This window comes from Leuciscus leuciscus (genome assembly GCF_965113295.1).
Source record: "Leuciscus leuciscus genome assembly, chromosome: 23".
In the NCBI taxonomy this organism is placed as follows: domain Eukaryota; kingdom Metazoa; phylum Chordata; class Actinopteri; order Cypriniformes; family Leuciscidae; genus Leuciscus; species Leuciscus leuciscus.
Window position 1 is genome coordinate 10,883,376 of NC_138747.1, and position 18,730 is coordinate 10,902,105.

General features: G+C 37.1%; 1 protein-coding gene across 1 annotated transcript; it reads left to right on the forward strand.

Moving 5' to 3' along the window:
• The first annotated feature begins 252 nt into the window (after positions 1-252).
• Positions 253-18,525, forward strand: cass4 (Cas scaffold protein family member 4). Its single transcript, XM_082155019.1, has 7 exons — positions 253-603; positions 11,422-11,823; positions 13,347-13,424; positions 14,051-14,164; positions 14,332-15,603; positions 16,581-16,661; positions 16,767-18,525. Exons 1-7 carry the CDS (start codon positions 598-600, stop codon positions 17,181-17,183), a joined length of 2,370 nt encoding a protein of 789 aa, XP_082011145.1. The 5' UTR covers positions 253-597; the 3' UTR covers positions 17,184-18,525.
• Positions 18,526-18,730: the final 205 nt, after the last annotated feature.

Below are 18,730 nucleotides of genomic sequence, written 5' to 3' on the forward strand. Positions count from 1 at the left end.
CCGATACAGGGGGTCTATCGGTTGTCTTGACGACAAAGTCTGTCCACTGGAGAATCCGTCCCATAAATCAGCTCATGTGTGCGTAGACGAAAGTGAAAATTGATTTGTGAAACAAATAGTGGAAGTAGAGTACTAGTAGTACTGACAGCCTTTGTCTTTCTTTTGGAAAATAAGCTACATTTTGTCTGACCAACTTCTGCTTTGCACCTTTCCTAAAACAGGCATGCAAATATTCTCTCACAATTTCATAGAAGTTGGAGGAGGTGCAGTAGCAGTTGTTAAGGGGCATTCGGATTGGCTGACGTACATGAGAGCAAGACACATGTCATGAGTGAATGCTCCACTCCCCGCCCCTTATTGTGAAGTGTCTGGACTCCGGGGTTTATTTGGGCAATGTGCATGTGTGTGAGAGCAACAAGAAGAAGACCATAGTACATAGAAATAGAGAAAACAACAACAAAAAAACAGAAATACAGACTGATTAAGACTCCATTTACAGATTCACAGATGCTGTTGGAGAAACTTTGCTGTGTCTGTCAATGGACTTTTGAATGGGATTAATTTGCTGCTTGATCACAGGACTCGTATCTCAGAAAGATGGAGGTCAGTACAGTTTACTTCTAAATCATCTTAACTTCTTCAGGTACATCTTTAGATCATTTCAACACTCAGTGAGGTTTCAGAACTAGTGATATGAAAGCCATTTCAACCTACCAGCATGCTGTCAGTGTTTCAAACAGGAACCGGTTTTCTCTACAATACTTTTTTTCTTCTGGCCGATGACCAACTGCTGGTATTTCACTGTTCAGATGTGGTGTCAGCCCGTAACCCTTGCCCTCACCACTCTGAGCCTCATATATAGACCCCCAAATGTGCAGAGGGTGCCGTGTAACGTGATGCCGCTAACCCTGAGAGTGAAAGGAAGAGAATGGCACTTTATGGCTGTCGTTAACATGCTCTCTTCTTTTGAAAATAGGGTCGAGTTAAGTTGGAGAGGTTACAGGTTTGAGGGGGGATGAAACTTCAGTTGTAGGTGGAAATTAGCAATTTTACTATTCTTAGTGAAGAAAGTCCCTGCTCAATATGAGCATATTTTTCTGTGGTTATCTGATGCTGTTTTTGGTGAAGAGCTTTGCGTTGGACTACTGGTCTTTATTTGTCACTTCCAACCCCAGCTGCGGTTCACTCCTTCATACGTGTAATATTTTTTACAGTTTAAAATAACTTTTTTTCAATTTTAATGTATTTTCAAATGTAATTTATTCCTGAATTTTCAGCATCATTATTCCAGTCTTCAGTGTCACATGATCCTTCAGAAATCATTCTAATATGCTGATTTGCTGCTTTTAAGAAACATTTCTTATTATTATAAGTCGAAATCAGTTGTGCTGCTTCATATTTTTGTGGAAACCGTGATTTTTTTATTTTATTTTAGAATGCTTTGATGAATAGAATGCTGAAAAAACAACATTTATTTGAAATAGAAATCTTTTGTAATATTATAAATGTCTTCTCTGGCACTTTTGAGCAATTGAATGCATCTTTGCTGAATAAAAGTAAAACAAAAAAATCCGGTAACACTTCTTTACAGTGTCCTTGTTGCATATGTAACATGTATTTACCATAGTAATAACAGTAAATTATGCATAATTACATGCAACTAACCCTCAACCAAATGCTAATCCTACCCTAACCCTATAGTAAGTACATGTTGTTAATTAATATTACACAGTAGCCTACTTAAATATATAATTACACTGTAACAATGACACCTTAAAATAAAGTGTAACACAAAATTCTTACCAAGACTACTTTAATGGTTGTTAAAGTTAAAGTTTCTCCCTTATTTGACCTTTAGGCCAATTTTGCGCTCTTCCTTATTTAGTGTATTTTACTCATCTGCGTTGTGGTGTGACGAAAATGTGTTTCAAAATCACACCCACAGATTCTGATTCTATGACCCACACTACCAACAAGAGATTAAAATATTAAAATGTTGTATTCTTTATGCAATCTAGGCTATATCTTATAGATAGTTCCTTAATCAAATGGTTAAGACCCTAAATTATTTGTGGAAACTGGATTTCCTTCAACCAAAACTAGTAACGTTACCAAAGTAATTGAAAATGAGTGTTTAATTAAACTCCCCTGTGGTGAAAATCAAGTTTTTAATGTTGTTTATGTGTCTATGTGGTGTTTTTAATATGCTTTACGACAAACCATGTGCAAATTCATGTCAACGCCATTGTTGAGTATTTTCTCTTAAAAAACTGCAGTGATCTAAAGACTGTTTTAAAAACGCGGTTTGAAATCGCTGCGTTTTCTTACGTCACAAACTACCTTGAAACCAATCACGTACGTGCCAGCAGGCTTTTAGCAAAAATCGGGTGGATTTAGGCTAGCAATATAGCGGGTGTATGATGTATATTACGATGAACTATATGCCTTTCTCCACTGACGTTCTGACAGGTCTGACTCTGAGATGGCGAACGGAAACATGGTTCATGTAACATTAGCAACTCACTAATAGCTGTTTGATATCATAGTCAAGCAAAAGGCTAATCATTTTAATTACCATTGTGTGTCCGACGTTGTAAAGAGCGATACCATTGTGCAGCATTTACCTCAGTAAGTTAACCGAGTGAATCTCTGAGCTGACGTGAGTGGAGGCGGGGCTAATTTGCATATTCATTGTTCCAGGTATGCTAAATGAAGCAAGGGTGTAGTTACATTCAAGCTATTTTAAGGCATGAAGAATAATTTTTTTCACAGAAAAAAACATTTAAATATAATTTTGGTGATCAAGGATGAGTTTTAAGATTATTGACTTCAGGGGGACTTTAAACGAAGACTTCCTTTTCAATAAAAATAGTTTAATCAGCAGTTACTTTTTGCAAGTTGTACTTACACTATTTAAAATAAAATACCATAAGATAGAACTTATAATTCTATAAGTTCTATAATTCTTCATGTTCACATTTATGTCTAAATTTAACACAAGAACAGAAATAGCGCTGGCTAAACAACTAAAACACACTCTGAATTTGGGGAAATGGATCTGCAAACACTTGGTGACTTGGGCTTGATGTTGCTTCATCTAGAAAGATGCCAAATGTGGTGACAACATGTATGCATAAAAAAAGCAGAAGACATGAAGGGTCAGGAAATTGGCTTCTAAAAAAGAAAAAAGAAAAAAACTGCAAAGTTGTCCACTCATCAGTCCTCATCAACCCTGACCCTTTATTTACAATATATATTAATCACGACTGGGGTAATGTGCTGTTTATCTTTATGTTGAATCGTCTAATCATTGCATTGTGTAGATGTATGACATTTCCTGTGATGCATCAATTTCAAAACACTCAAATTTACAAAAGGGGAACTTTAAGCTAGTGAGGCTGATAGTGATGATTTCACTCACTCATATAGAAACTCATATCTAAACATCAGTCAGTCATTATTAGCTCCTATATCCTCCCTGGAAAAATAAATAAATAAGAGTCATGTGAATCGATGGGTCCCAGGAAGTCGTCTCTGAGAAACAAGAGGTTTGAATATGATATCATCATTGTTGTGAGACAGGAAATAGCAAGACAGACGATTTATAGATACAAAGAGTTGGGGGTTCATGTTCACTCACCAACTTCTTACCAATGCCTTACCATGACCTATCCAGATATCACTAACCTAAACTAAGTTTACGGTAGCACTCTCATTTACTGTTAAATGGTTTTTTTTGTAAAAATGAACGTTGATTAATGGGGACTTGGTTCAATCATCTTTTTGATTGGATGGAGGCAGATCTGAATGCAAGCTTGCAGTCAACTGTAAGAAAGGGATGGAGTTTAGCGGACTAAATCATCGGAGAAGCCCAGCATCATTAATCCAGTCTTCAGTGTCACATGATCCTTCAGAGATCATTTTAATAGGCTGATTTTGTGCATATTAACGTACGTACGTACGTACGTACATACATACATACATACATACATACAGTACATACAGTACATACGTACATACAGTACGTACATTTATTTATTTATTTTCAGGTTTATTTAACAGGGACAATGCACACTAATAATACATAATTAAATGTACAGTGTGCCAGAATTAGCCCAAAGGCTATTTTACATCTGCTGTCCCAGGTTACATCTGCTGTCCCTGACGTACTGTACGTACATACAGTACGTACAGTACATACATGCATACATACACACATACACATACATACATACACACACACACAGAGACACACACACATGCATACGGTGATTGGAAAGCATGTGGGATTTTTCTTGAGTGGACAATTTGCATGAAGCCCATCTCAGATGCCCTACATTGTGTGGGAAAGTCTAATATATCAACTTAACAAGCCAGCTTCCTGTCCCTATGAAGAGACACTCTCATTGGCTGTGCCAGTGACCCTGTGTGCGAACTGCAAATATTTACTGCAAAGCTATCCTGTCAATCCTAGAGAAAATATTCTTCTGAAATATGGACCACTTTGTCTAAATCAACAGCAGTCTGAAATATGTGTGTAATTAAAGACAAAGTTCACTTTTTTCTTCTTTGAAACATGAAAGGTGAAAAATGTTTCTGCTTGGTTTTATCCATGTAATGAAAGTCAATGCGGTCCATTGTTGTTTGGACCCCACTGACTTTCATTGGATGGACACAACTGGTTAAAATTTTCTTTAAAATATCATCTTTTGTTTTTCACAGTTAAAGAGTTAATGGATATTGCATTAGAAAGTTGTAAAGATTAAAAGATCTGATGTCTGTGGATGCGTCATTCCTAGCTTTGCTGTCTTGTAGAATCATCTGCTGGGAAGTGCTGGTTTGACACTGAAGTTTTCCACCCTTCACCCCCATGGGTTGAGAGGTTAAATTGAATGAGAGGTCATTTTCACACAGTACACATTTCACAGAATGGCAAACACTTTATTTCTGTAGAAGCGTACACTTAAGATTACTTCAAAATTGCAGAAGCATCTTGTTCAAAGGAATGTTTGTAATTCTCTTGAGTTACGAGAAATTGAGAATCTCAATTTCATTCTGAGTTTTGGTCATTGTGGGAGAAGCCTAACGTAATAAGTAAGATATAATGTACAGTCAGCAAGTCAATAAACTCAACAGAGTGATCATCATCACATTATTTTAGCTTTCACAGCTAGTTTCCAACTAAGTAATTTAATGGATATGACATATTCATTTATACAGAAATAATGAGATATTCCCTAAGTTTGGTAAGAATATTTTCTTATAAAATAAGTCTTTTATGCCAGGCTGCATTTATTTGATCCGAAATACAGTAAAAACAGTAAAATTGAGAAATATTATTACAATTTAAAAACTGTTTTCTATTTTAATAAATTAAAAACATACTTTTTTCCTGTGAAGCAAAGATTAATTTTCTAAATCATTACTCCAGTCTTCAGTGTCACATGATCCTTCAGAAATCATTTTAAAATGCTGATTTGGTGCTCTAGTCAAATTTCTTATCATTAATGTTGAAAAAGTTGTGCTGCTCAATGTTTTTGTGGAAACTGTGATAATTTTTTTTTGAAAAGTAATTATTTTAAATAGATATCTTTTACAACAACATTATAAATGTCCTTATTTCTTAAAAGAAAAAATCAATAATTGTTAAAAATAAAAATAAATATTTTTTTTTACAAATATATATATATATATATATATATATATATATACAGTAGTTTGTCATCAAAAAGGTAAAAAAATAAATATATATATTTATTTTTTTCGCTTTATCACCCAGCCCAAGTCATTTAACAAAAATATAGCTGCGATTAACCAATCAAAATCAAGTTTTCCAGTAAATTGTGCAATAAATACTGTTAAAAACCTACAAATATAGATATTATCAATATGTTACAGCACAGCATGGTATAGCAGTTTTCATCTCGCAGGAGAACAAGCCGTGTCGAGAGAGAGAGGGTGTGAGACATGAAGGAGAGAGACAGCTGCTTCTTGAGAGCTGAGGCCAGCTGTCCGAGTCTGATCCGCACAAGCAGGCGTGTGCAGGAATCCCATCTGAATTTGACCTCCTTTCCCACTGTACACACGCGCATACTCCAAACACAAACTTAGAAATGTACACACTCAGCAAACTTCCCTTTCAAGACGTGTACGGTCATACACACCAGGGGCAAATTTAATAAACAGCCACACCATTTCAGCACAAGAATCTGGTTAGACTACTTCACTGTAGGAAACATTGTGAACAATGTTCAAAGCTATTTTTTTTATTTTATTTTTTTGCAGAATTATGTTAAAAAGTATGAATAAATAAACTATTAGCATCACAAAACATAATAGCAAAAATAATGTTTTTCTTGAACAATCTCCCAGTCATCCATTGGCTGGGCAAACGGATAGCCCCGCCCCACAATCACTCCATTGGTTGAGCCAGTGTTGCTATGTCAGGCAGGTCAAGATGCTCAAACACAAACAGAACAATAATTTAACAAGATATATATATATATATATACACACACACATAGATCCCTCGTTAGCTGCTGTTTCTATGAGCCGCTATATGTAAGCGCTATACGTCTGCCAGAGTCAAAGCCGGTCGGTGAACACTCGAGAGCAAATTGATTGTGCGTCTGCAACCGTAGTTATATGCTTGTATAAATATCTATATACTAGGCTACAATAGATTTAAGCAGAGGATTTTGCCAAACTGACACAATACAAGACAAAGGCGTTAGCTAACATGACATTAAAAAGTTAACATAGTTTAAAAACCTGTAATATTGAGATAATATATATAAAAACACAAACCGAAAGGTTATCCTATTTCTTCAGGAATTTAAAATCTCAGTGGTTTTTACAACCAGAGGCTGTGTGATATTGTGGCATATTGGAAATCTCATTGATTTTTTGTTTGACGAGCATCTGAAATGTTGGCCGTTCCAAGATGGCGGACGCATCGACACGTGTGGAACGGTCGAATGTGGCATCTACGTATGCATATCTATCCTCCCAAACTACGGATAACTTACTCCTTTAAAAATGAATTTTCAAAGTTGCAAATAAAACAAAGATGTTTGGATTAAATGTCACGTTTAATAAGTTTGTTACTTAAAGTTTCTTTGCAATTGTTTGTGACATTTACACATGTTTTAAATTAAATCCAACAGTATTTTCTTCCAGTGCAGTTTTCTCTGCATATTAAGTAACATAATGGAAACATCACAAAAATTGTCATTTTAAATGCACTGTCATTCCTTTCAGTGCAAACTTGCATCCTTTTTATGCAAACTAGGCATATTAATCATTGTAGATGTTCTGAAACCCCTGCTATTTTTCTGTTGAGCTATTAGCACTAATACAACAAACCAACTGGGATCAAAATAAACACAATCTCTGTCAGTTTTATATCAGTATCAATATGCTCATGAAGATATATAGATGACACGCATAACCACAAGAAATACATATATTATTTTGAATGCTGGCAAAACCACATCACGCTATAACTACTTTAAAGTATGTTCAGTGCAACTTTGAGTTTCGTTCTCATTTGCAGCTAAGTTCCCATGCACACACAAAGCATGCTGGCACAAGCCTTAGTGTGCTTTGGTCTGTGTGGCTTAGAGTAGGAGGGCCTGCGGCTTGTTGTGGTCCGAGAGCGTTAACCAGAGCCCATGTTGCAGTCGATGCAGGGCTTGTGAGCGGAACAGGTGCTCGGTTTGTCATCCATGTGGGCTGAATAGAGGCTTTGTCACTGAGGGTCCGTCCATGAGCCATTTAAGGCAACGCTTGTGTCTGCCTCTTATCAGCAGGGACTGGAGGTTTGAGGAAGGAAGGCTGCCATGTGCGTGTGTGTGTGTGTGTGTGTGTGGGGTGGGGGAGCTGAACATCAGACATGCATACATGTACATTGCAATGAAGAGGAGGTGGTCACCTATTTCTGCAGACAGCTATTTATTTTAGCGGTTATATTTAGAAGTGATATTAGGGTGGCGGTTATATTTTGAAGCGTTATTATAGGGCGGTTCTGAGTCAGTCCAAAAATTTTGAAGGAATATTCTGCTAAATATGAGATCTGTTTACAGCACCTGCAAATGATTTTCACTTGTTTCTTATTCCAAAAAAAAAAAAAAAAAAAAAAGAAGTGAATTAAAAGGATTAGATTAAATATAATAATAAAAATAGAATTAAAGTAATATAAAATAGAATATAATATTTTTTAATATTTCTAATTACAATTTATAAAATAAAAATATATTATATGATTAGATCATGTGAAAAAGAAAGGACACCCTATTGAAATCTATGGTTTTGTGTATCAGGACATAATAGAAAATCATCTGGACGACAGCAGCTCTTAAAATAAGGTAACACATAACATATTGCACCGTGCCAGTTTGGGTTAGTTCACCCAAAAATGAAAATTACCCCTTGATTTACTCACCCTCAAGTCATCCTAGGTGTATATGACATTCTTCTTTCAGACGAATACAATCAGAGTTGTATTAAAAAATGTCCTGGCTCTTCCAAGCTTTATAATGGCAGTGAATGGCCGTTTATGTTTTGAAGTCCATCAATGCTTATTGCTTCCATAGGCTCTGCTAATCAAATGTCTTTGATTAATTGATCATCAGCATGTGTGATCAGCTCTATAAAAGCAGAGGTTTTGGAAGTTTGTTGGTCAGGAGCCAAGGAGGAAAGACGTCCGCAATGATCTTAGAGAAGCAATTGTTGCTGCCATCAATCTGAGAAGGGTTATATGACCATTTTCCAAACAATTTGAAGTCCATTATTCTACAATAAGGAAGGTTATTCACAAGTGGAACACATTCAAGACAGTTGCCAATCTTCCCAGGAGTGGACGTCCCAGCAAATTCACCCCAGGGTCAAACCGTGCAATGCTCAGAGTAATGGCAGAACACCCAAGAACTACACCTCAGACTACAGTTCATGTTCAAGTTCAAGTTCAAGATGGGACAAGTATGGCATGTTTGGAAGAGTTGCCAGGAGAAAGCCTCTTCTCTCTAAAAAGAACATGGCAGCACATCTTAGGTTTGCAAAGTTGCATCTGGACAAACCTCAAGACTTCTGGGACAATGACAGACGAGACCAAAGTGGAGATGTTTGGCCATAATGCAATACGACAAGTTAGGCGAACCGAAAACTAAACACAGCATATTAACAAACACCTCAAACCAACTGTCCACCATGCTAATGGACGGCTAATGATTTTTGGCTTGTTTTGTAGCCACAGGACCTGTGTATCTTGAAGTCATTGAGTCAACCAATGTATACCAAGGTATTCAAATCTAGAGTCAAATGTTTCTAGTGTCCGACAGCTAAAGCTTGGCTGAAATTGTGCCATGCAACAGGACAATGATCACAAGAACACCAGCAAATCTACAACAGAATAGCTGAAAAAGAAAAGAATCAAGGTGTTGCACTGGCCCAGACAAAGTCCAGACCTCAACCCGACTGAAATGCGGGACCTTAAGAGAGCTGTGCATAAACAAGTGCCCACAGACCTCAATGAACTGAGCCAAAATTCCCCAAGAATGATGTGAGAGAATGATACTGTCATACTGAAAGCAATTACTTCAACATATTGATGCTAAAAGTGGCTCTACAAGCAATTGAATCATAGGGCGTACTTAGTTTGTCACCCATTGCTTGTTCCATTTTGACGTTATTTTTGTTAAATAAATAATGACACGGAAAATTTGTCATGTGTTGTTGTTCATCTGAGGTTGTATTTACCTCATTTTAAGACCTGCAAACAACCAGATGATTTTTATGATGTTCTTTTGATTCGTTAAACCATACAATTCTAAAGGGTGTCCTTTATGTGTGTGTGTGTGACAATACTGCACGCTTTGAATGACCTTACATTTCCCGAATGATGAAAAAGTAATTGAAATCTGATCTGAACATTTAAACTGTTATAATTTAATCGGATTTGATTTGTTAATATGTCACTGATAATAAAGCTGAGTGACTGATAGATAGTTGTGTAACAGCCTGTGTTCATTCATGGTATTCCTCCATAATGTGCTCCAGTGCTGTATGGGACGTGATGTTTCATTTCGAGAATGTGCCCTGTTGCTGCTGAGGAATTTGTGAGCACATGGGACGGGGTTTAAAGAGACGTGTGCACATACTACAAACGTGTGTGTGTTGATGTGAGCTGAGCGAGTGGCTCTCCAGATGTCACACACATCAAATATCTTGTTTACTGTATGATTTGCAGGTGCAGGTGTTTGTGTTTGTGTCTGAGGGCCTATTTATAAATAACTGTACGAAGTACGTATCAAACTCTGGAAACGCTATTGAATTTACAGTCTCGTATTTATGCTAAAAATGATTTGAATGGATTCATTGTCCAACCTGTTTCCCACGATAAACAGTCTAGACCAGAAACCCAAATGTTGTATTTTGGGGATTTTAAAATGTAGACATATAGGGAAGTGTGTGGAAGATGTTTCCTTTTTTCTAAAGACAATTGTTGCAGGAAGTGAAAACCAAGCAGGAAGGCTTTTCATCCATACACCTGTCCTATTAGGAAAACGATAAGTCTCTTATGCTCATCAAGGCTGCATTTATTTGATCAATAATACAGTAAACAGTGATATTATGAAATAGTATTGCAATTTAAAATAACGGATTTTCTATTTTAATATATCTTCAAATGTAATATATTCCTGTGATGGCCAAGCTAAATATTCTCCATCCTTACTCTACCTGTGTCTCCAGTGTCACATGATCCTTCAGAAATCATTCTAATATGCTGATTTGCTGCTCAAGATACATTTCTTATTATTATCAATGTTGAAAACAGTTGCTTAAAATGTTTATGGAAACATATACCATTTTTTTTTATTCTTTGATGAATTGAAAGGTTTAGCATGTATTTGAAATCTGAATTTTCTGTAACATTAAATGTCTTTACTGTCACTTTTGATACATTTTTATGTGTCCTTGCATAATAACAGCATTCATTTCTTATAAAAAAAAACGTACTGACCCCAAAGTTTTGAATTTATAGACATAACAAAAGCATTTTATCAAGATGATATCGATACTGGTAGTATAATATTGCAATAAGGCAAAGAAAAAAGTATTTTGGCAAAGAAAAATATATTTGTGTTGGATTTGTGCTGCCTATCTGAACAAAGCGTCAGAGGATAACTAGGGAACAAGGATCACATGGATTCTTTCAGCAGGGCTACAAAGTCGTGCCTAGTTACGCACTGGCCCATTATCCTTGTCACACGAGGCCATTGTTTATTCAAAGCCAATTTCAAGACAGCACTGCCAGCCGTGGTGCTTCTTCATTGTGTGTCATTGTCATTACGTGTCTTCGTCTGACCAGAACTTGTCATAAGGGACTAATCTCTCATATCTTCTGTCTCCTGTTTCCTTCAGACCCTGTATGCCAGAGCTCTCTATGACAACACAGCCGAAACTGAAGATGAGCTGGCTTTTCGCAAGGGTGACATCATCGTAGTGCTAGGGAAAAATGCGGGGAGCATCGGTTGGTGGAGGTGTTCTCTTCATGGACGTCAGGGCCTGGCACCAGCGAACCGCCTGGCTCCTCTTTCCCCAGCAGAGGCTGAGAAACTTTGTAAGAACTTAAGTGCACAGAGAGACTTCTTGAGCGACCATAGCCATCAGAACATCTATCAAACTCCAAATGCTACCAAGCCACCGGCGATTCCAATTTATGAAGAAATGAATACAATATATAAAGTGCCCCATCAAGCCAACCCTTCACCAGATAAGCCCACGGCACAAGAGGATCCAGAAAGAACCAGGTCTCCACATGAAGTAAGTCTCTCATTGGATCAACAGCACCTTTTCTATTACTGGGTCATGTTTATGTTTTATGCAATAGTTAGTTCCTGAGTTTGAATTCGATTGGCCCAACAGCACTGGAACTTCTTAAATACACAGAATTGAGGCCATGAGGCCACGGGAGAGGATTTGTGAATGACAGGGAAGTAACGCAAATGATGCGGGTAGGTCACATGACAATGACAAAGACCTTATGCACCAGAACAAGCGTGCAGCCATCTTTAGATTTTTGTCTTTGAACTTCCATTTTTGCGGTAGCCCTGTATATTTCATTGGCATCGCTGTCAAAGAGTAGGGTAATTAGCTGGTGAAGTGGATTTACTTATTTTAGAGTTAGGGAAATATGTTTGAAATCGGATGTCATAACAAATGCCAGTAGACCGGGAAGATTTTAAAACTAGCGGTTCATTCATAAATCGTTAAGATCGTACCTTTATTCTGTGGAAATACAAACCGGAAGACAGAACACAACGAGCGCAGCTCTTAAAAGGGGCGGAGCTTTTAAAATTGTAAAAAAAAATTAAACATATTTTTTAACAGTCACAAAGTGTTTACTTATTCAAAAGAAGTACATACTCATACAGTAGTATGCTATTTCAGATGCAGCCACTATCTTTATGAGTGAGTCATTGATTTATTCACCCAACCGATTCATTCAAAAACAATGATTTGTCCAAGACCAGAAAAAAATCATAATTCATTCAAAGGATTTCATTCTAAAACACTGATTAATGTAGTAATGAAACAGTTCTGTTGAAGTGTGTCTCAGAGACATGCAACGGTTGCAACTTTGCCTGAAACTATTTTCTTTGGCAGAGCAAAAAATATATAAAAATAAATAAATAATATACACTGACATTTTTCAAGTTACTCAATATTAACTTTGTTTATAGAACTGTTGTATATAAGCAATATCACCTTTGCAATCATAAAAGACAGATCTGAATATTTAGATGATTTAGTATACATTGAACTGAGGCAAACAACAAGCAAGGTCTCGGAAACCCCCGCTGGCAAAGAGTTTACAGATGGGGACCAGGGGCCTCTCTCTGCGGGGACAGGTATGTAGCACAGGGGCTTTATGAGCTCATAAAAGAGCAGCAAAGACAGATTTCAGACACCACTAACTGCAACCAGAGAATCTAGGGCTGAGGACCCCAGAGAAAGAATGAGAGAAGGGAAGAGAGAAAGACAGAAAGAAAGAGAGAGAGAGAAGTGTCTGTGCAAGTTACTGTGTAATAGGTGAGGCAACTGGGTGCACATGTTGCCCACTTCCCCTCCTGCTTCAGGGAGAGAAGTTTACTATAGCAGGTTATAACATGGCTTTAATTAGAAAACTGGGTTAACAGGGCACAAAAACAGTAAAGTGCACAGCACTTTAAAGGATCCTGTCTTGCAGTAAGAAGCGGGCCACGTGTTGCCACCTCCACAGAGTATTGAATTGTTTGTTTGTTGAGTTAGTTTTGTGACTAGACATACATTTTTGCTCTTTTCAGGCTCTAACTGCTCATCCCAGAACTGGGACAGAAATATATGATGTCCCAGGCCGGGTCAGAAAACCCTCCTTGTTCACAGTAAGTCCTCTTGAGGTTTTCTTTTTAAATCTGTTCACTAGTCCAGGGTTTTCAAACTGAGGTCAAGGGACCCCTAAAGGGGTCTGCAGATTTTTTTTATAGAGAAAACAGGGTGAAATGCAGAAAATAAATACAAATTATATAGTTAGAAATCTGATTTAAAATAACAGAAAACATGTTCAATGTTTAATTCTGCTTTTTGCACAATTTATTGTTTTATCAGTATGAAAATATTTACAGTATAAATCATATGTTTTAATTTAAAAAATAAAATGTCCTCAGGTTCATATATCTAATATTGATAGCAGGTAAAAAAAAAAAAAGAGATGCATTGTATTTTTTAAAATTAATTATTTGTTTTGTTTTCACATTAGTATAGTGACAATATCAAACCAGTTATTTGATTTTGGAAACAATGGTGTTTTTGTGTGTGTTTTTTTAACAAATACTTTTTTGCACAACATTTTTGGGGGTCCCAATTGAAAAGTTTGAAAACCTTCACACTAGTTATTTTTGGTTATACAATCAAAAGTTCATAGAGACAGTGATGGGCAGCTTTAGAAATACTCTGCAAAATAATACTGATCAAATTGAACTACATAAACTGTGTAACTTGTCTTTTGAAGCCATCTACTCGCCAGCCTTTGGAAAGGGAAACATTACTGACGTCAAGCACAGAGGTTCATAAAAGATATGAAATTCTACAAAATGCAAGATGCCCAACTCTAGCCAAGAAAAAAGTAGGCATGGTAACGCCTGTACAGTAACACATAAAAACACATAAAAAACATTCAAGAAGTCTTCACTGATGTAACCCTGATTCAGTACAAATGCTGAAACAAATCAATTTGTGAAATTTCAGAACCATTTCTAACGGAAAACTTCAATACTTTTGCTTCTATTTCAGGTCGCCACTATACACCCATTAGTGTCCCAAGACCCCAATTATGACGTCCCAATACCTTCCATCAGTGAGGATATTCAAAAGCCTCCATGTGGTTTTATTACCATGCCGAAACCTGAATGGATTTATGATGTGCCTCTCTTCCCACAAAAACTAGGATGTGAACCTGGTTATTTCGGAACCATGCCACCCAAAACTAATAATTCAAACAAGCCTCTTTATGACACTTTGCCAACACACAAATGGCCTGAAAGGAACCACGGTGTCGTCCAGCCCCTCTATGACATCCCCAAACCGAGCAATGCCGTGGTGCAATCTTGTACAGACACTGGGAAATCAACAAATCCATGCATCTATGATGTCCCACCTTGCCTTATACAAAAAGAGACCCCTGTAGTGTTACCCAAACAACAAAGCCTTCCTGAAGTGGACTCTTTTAAGAGCCACAAACCCCTTGACTACAGGGGTAAACCTGGACTCATGTATGACCAACTTCAACATTGGCCCTCAAGAGACAGGACAATGCCCAGGCAGCCTGTGGAAGGGATGATTAGAATGGACAATGAAAATAACAAAGACCACCAGAGGAGCTCAACGGTTTCCACTTCCTCCACGGCTTCCAGTTCTTCCAGGAGCTCTTGCGACTCCTTCATGCTGAGTTCTCCGGAACCCGAGTCCTTGCGTGAGGTCACGCTTTCACAGGAGGAAGCTGGCCACAGGTTGCTTGAGCTGCAGGAAGTGGTGTGCCAATCCGTGCCCAAGCTTATGCTGTTCGTCAGCAGCCAATGGAGGAGCAAACAGCACCTGGAACAGCACCTCCATAAGATCCGCACGGCTGCCGAAGACGTGACTGACTCCGTCAATTGCTTCTTGAACTTCGCCTTGGATGTCAGAGGGAACGCGCAGCGGCTGACAGACTCTAACCTCCAGACCAGGCTCCTGAAGCAGCTCTCCATCGTCGAAGACTCAGGCTTGATCCTTCAGCAGGCTGCAAGCGCTCTACGAGATCTGGGCTGGCTGCTGGATAAGCTAGTTCAGGATTCCGGCCAGTCCCAGACGCCTGACCACCTGGAGCGGTTTGTTATGGTGGCTCGGACCGTACCAGAGGATGTGAAAAGACTGGTGTCCATCCTGAACGCAAATGGAAAGCTTCTTTTCAGAGTGCCGACTAAGGAACCAGACGTGGTGGAGGATGTAGGCTCATCTAAATGGAGAAGTAAACGTGAACCAATGGTAGACTCAGGAATAGATGAGAGTGACTATGTGCAACTTCAGGTAAGCAAACCACACTACAGGCTACTCTTATTAACATTAATAGAGTTACTGAGTTATATTAATAATAACAATGCTGTTACTCTAAATTTTGGATCCATACGCCCATAATTATTTTCATGTTATGGCCTATAACCAATAAATGGATGATTGTAAAAAGCTTTATGTTAGAAATGTATACTATAAAATAAATAAAATATTAAATATAAATAAATGAAATAAATCAGAAATAAAACGCTAAAAACTAAGAAATCAATCATTGTAAATGCTACAAGTGAATTTAAACATCACAGCATTGCAATGTACAGTATGAAAAATGGATATTCATTTTGAGATTTGTTGAAGATAGCATTTAATAGTGCTAATAAATTATTAATTTGACTTGCATTAATGACAGCAAGGGTCATCTAACTTGCGTGATAAATTATTATTATTTTAAATCTGTAATATCTGCTGATATGGTGCTGATATATCTTGCATCCCTGCTACAAAAACTAATAATTACATTTTTGTAATGTACATTTTACCATAAATCAATATCATTTGTATACACCAACTTTCAAAAGTTTGGAGTTGGTAATTAAAAAAAAAAAATGTTTTTGAAAGAATTCTCTTATGCTCACCAAGGCTGCATTTATTTGATCAATAATACAGCAAAAACAGTAATAATGTGAGATTTTTTTTTTATGATATTTATTAATTTTTTCAGCATCATTACTCCAGTCTTCAGTGTCACATGATTCTTCTGAAATCATTCTAATATGCTGATTTGCTGCTCAAAATTATTTGAAATAGAAATTTTGTGTAACCTTTTAAATGTCTTTACTGTCACTTTTGATCAAATTAATGCATTCCTAATAAAAGTAAACTTACAGACCCCAAACTTTTGAATAGTAGTATAACATTGAATAAATTATAAGACATGAACAATAATATTGTTTGCCTAAATATTTTTAACCAATGTTATTGCTTTTCAACAGACAAAGACAGAGTTTGACCAACAACCAAAACCAGCAAAGAGCAGCTTTAAAAAGAAAAACGGTGATAACTTGAAAAAACAGGTAAAAACGTGTGACCCTCCCAGTACAGCTCCCAGTATTGTGTTCAAAAACGTATATTGATTTGGACTTTCTAAACAATTTCATTATTTATTGTGTCTTCAACAGGTTTCCAAACCACAACCCGTTAGCACAACCAGCAGTCCACTCCAAACCTCCAGGAAGCCTTGCATCTCTGACCACTGCCGGCTATATTTTGGAGCCATTCAGAAGGCCATCAGCGTGTTTACAAGTAGTCTGAATGATGGCCAGCCCCCTGAAAAATTCATCTCCCACAGCAAGCTGATTATTATGGTAGGCCAAAGACTTGTGAACACTCTGTGTAGTGAAGCGAAAAGTCGAGAACCCAACCGGGAAACGTTGTCTATGAGCACTCAGCTGTGTGCCTATCTCAAGCAACTGGCCATAGTGACCAAGAAGGCAGCTGTGAACTTCCCTGACAAACTGGCTGTCCAGGAGGCACAGGACATTGCCAAAGAGTTGGCTCAAAGGGTACAACACTTCAGAATGTCGCTGGACATCTGAGCAGCAGTTTTGCCATCTGGTAGCCCAGTTTATCGTGAGAGGTGGGCTGGTGAAGACAACATTCCCCAGACAGGACAATAGTGTCGGCCCAGATCCGGCACAGTTCTGGACCATGTGGAATCCAAGTGTACCAGATGTGGGCCGGACCTGGGCCGACACTATGTTGCTGTCTGGGATGGTATTTGTGGAATATCTCAATTTCTGTGATTTTCATGCAAGTCTAAAGCAGCCACCCTTAAACCAAACCCCACAATTGTTTGTTTTGTTTAACATGTTAGTCTGGATGAGGAGGCAGTGTTAAAGGTAACCAAGGGACCACTTATAATTATAACCTCAATTTTGATATTGAGTATGTTTGCATGCACAACATATGCTGATGAAAGAATAAAAGCATCACTAAATATCAGTAATGTATAGACATTTAAAATGTAAGTGTTGCAATCAGGTTTTGCTTTCACCTTTTTTTATCTGATAAAATAACATTGGTTAAGGTGTTTGGATGGTCTGTTGTTTGGTTATTAAGAAATATCATTGTATGATTGTGCATGTAAACATACTAGATAAAGACAAAGCAGAAAGCATGATAGTTGCTGTGTAGATGTTAAAGTAATAGTTCACCCAAAAATGAAACTTCTTTCATTATTTTGTCCATCCTCATGTAGTTTAAACCTGTCTTTCTGTGAAACACAGGAGAAATTCAAAACAATGACACACTTTTTTTTAGTACAATAGATAATAAAAATCATGTCAAGCTCCAAAAAGGATAAAACAACAAATCTAATGAACGAATACATGAATGAATGAATCTTGTGACTTATGAATGAATGATGGCTTTTAGTCTATTTCTTACTCATAGCTAAAGTAATATAGACTAATTTTATGGTGCCTTGGTCCATTTTGGAGCTTGAGACATTAAGTTTCTTCATTTTTCGGGTGAACTATTCTTTTTAAAGACAGTGATACAGTAACAGTCTTAAACATGACCTGTGCATTTATTTGTTGCATTCTTTCTGATGTACTCACTCAGCCAAACCTCATACTTTAAATTGCACTTTTATAAAGCCATACTGTATACATATTTTTGGTCATAAGTAGACAAAAATGTATGTAGATGTTGTATGTGGCACTTTTTCGTATAATAATTGAAAATGCAGTGTTTCAGCAAAATGTAAATATTTCCTCAGTACAATTGATGTTACAGTTTTTGTATACTTTGTCAATTTTTCTAGTTTTCAATATTCAGTTTTCACACAGTAGGAATGTAGAATTTTCTGTTTCTTCAGTTGTCTGTGAAACGATTTCTTCTCGACACAAATAAAATACTCTGTGATACTTACCAACATTTTCTGTCTGTATAATATATGTACTGAGACATTTCTCAAAATATATTCTTTCACAGAAGAAAGTCATACAGATTTGAAATGACATAAGGGAGAGTAAATTGACAGAATTTTCTTTTTTTTAGCCCACCGTTAAGGGACATTTAAAGTTATCTGGCTGTTTTGAATAAAAATAAATCAAATGACAGATTACCAGTGTGGTAGATC

What these genes read in the sequence shown, in the direction of transcription:
- cass4 (XM_082155019.1), top strand. An exon ending in GAAAACCCTCCTTGTTCACA is followed by an intron (nt 13,425 to 14,050) that starts GTAAGTCCTCTT and finishes TGTCTTTTGAAG; the next exon opens with CCATCTACTCGCCAGCCTTT. An exon ending in GTGACTATGTGCAACTTCAG is followed by an intron (nt 15,604 to 16,580) that starts GTAAGCAAACCA and finishes GCTTTTCAACAG; the next exon opens with ACAAAGACAGAGTTTGACCA.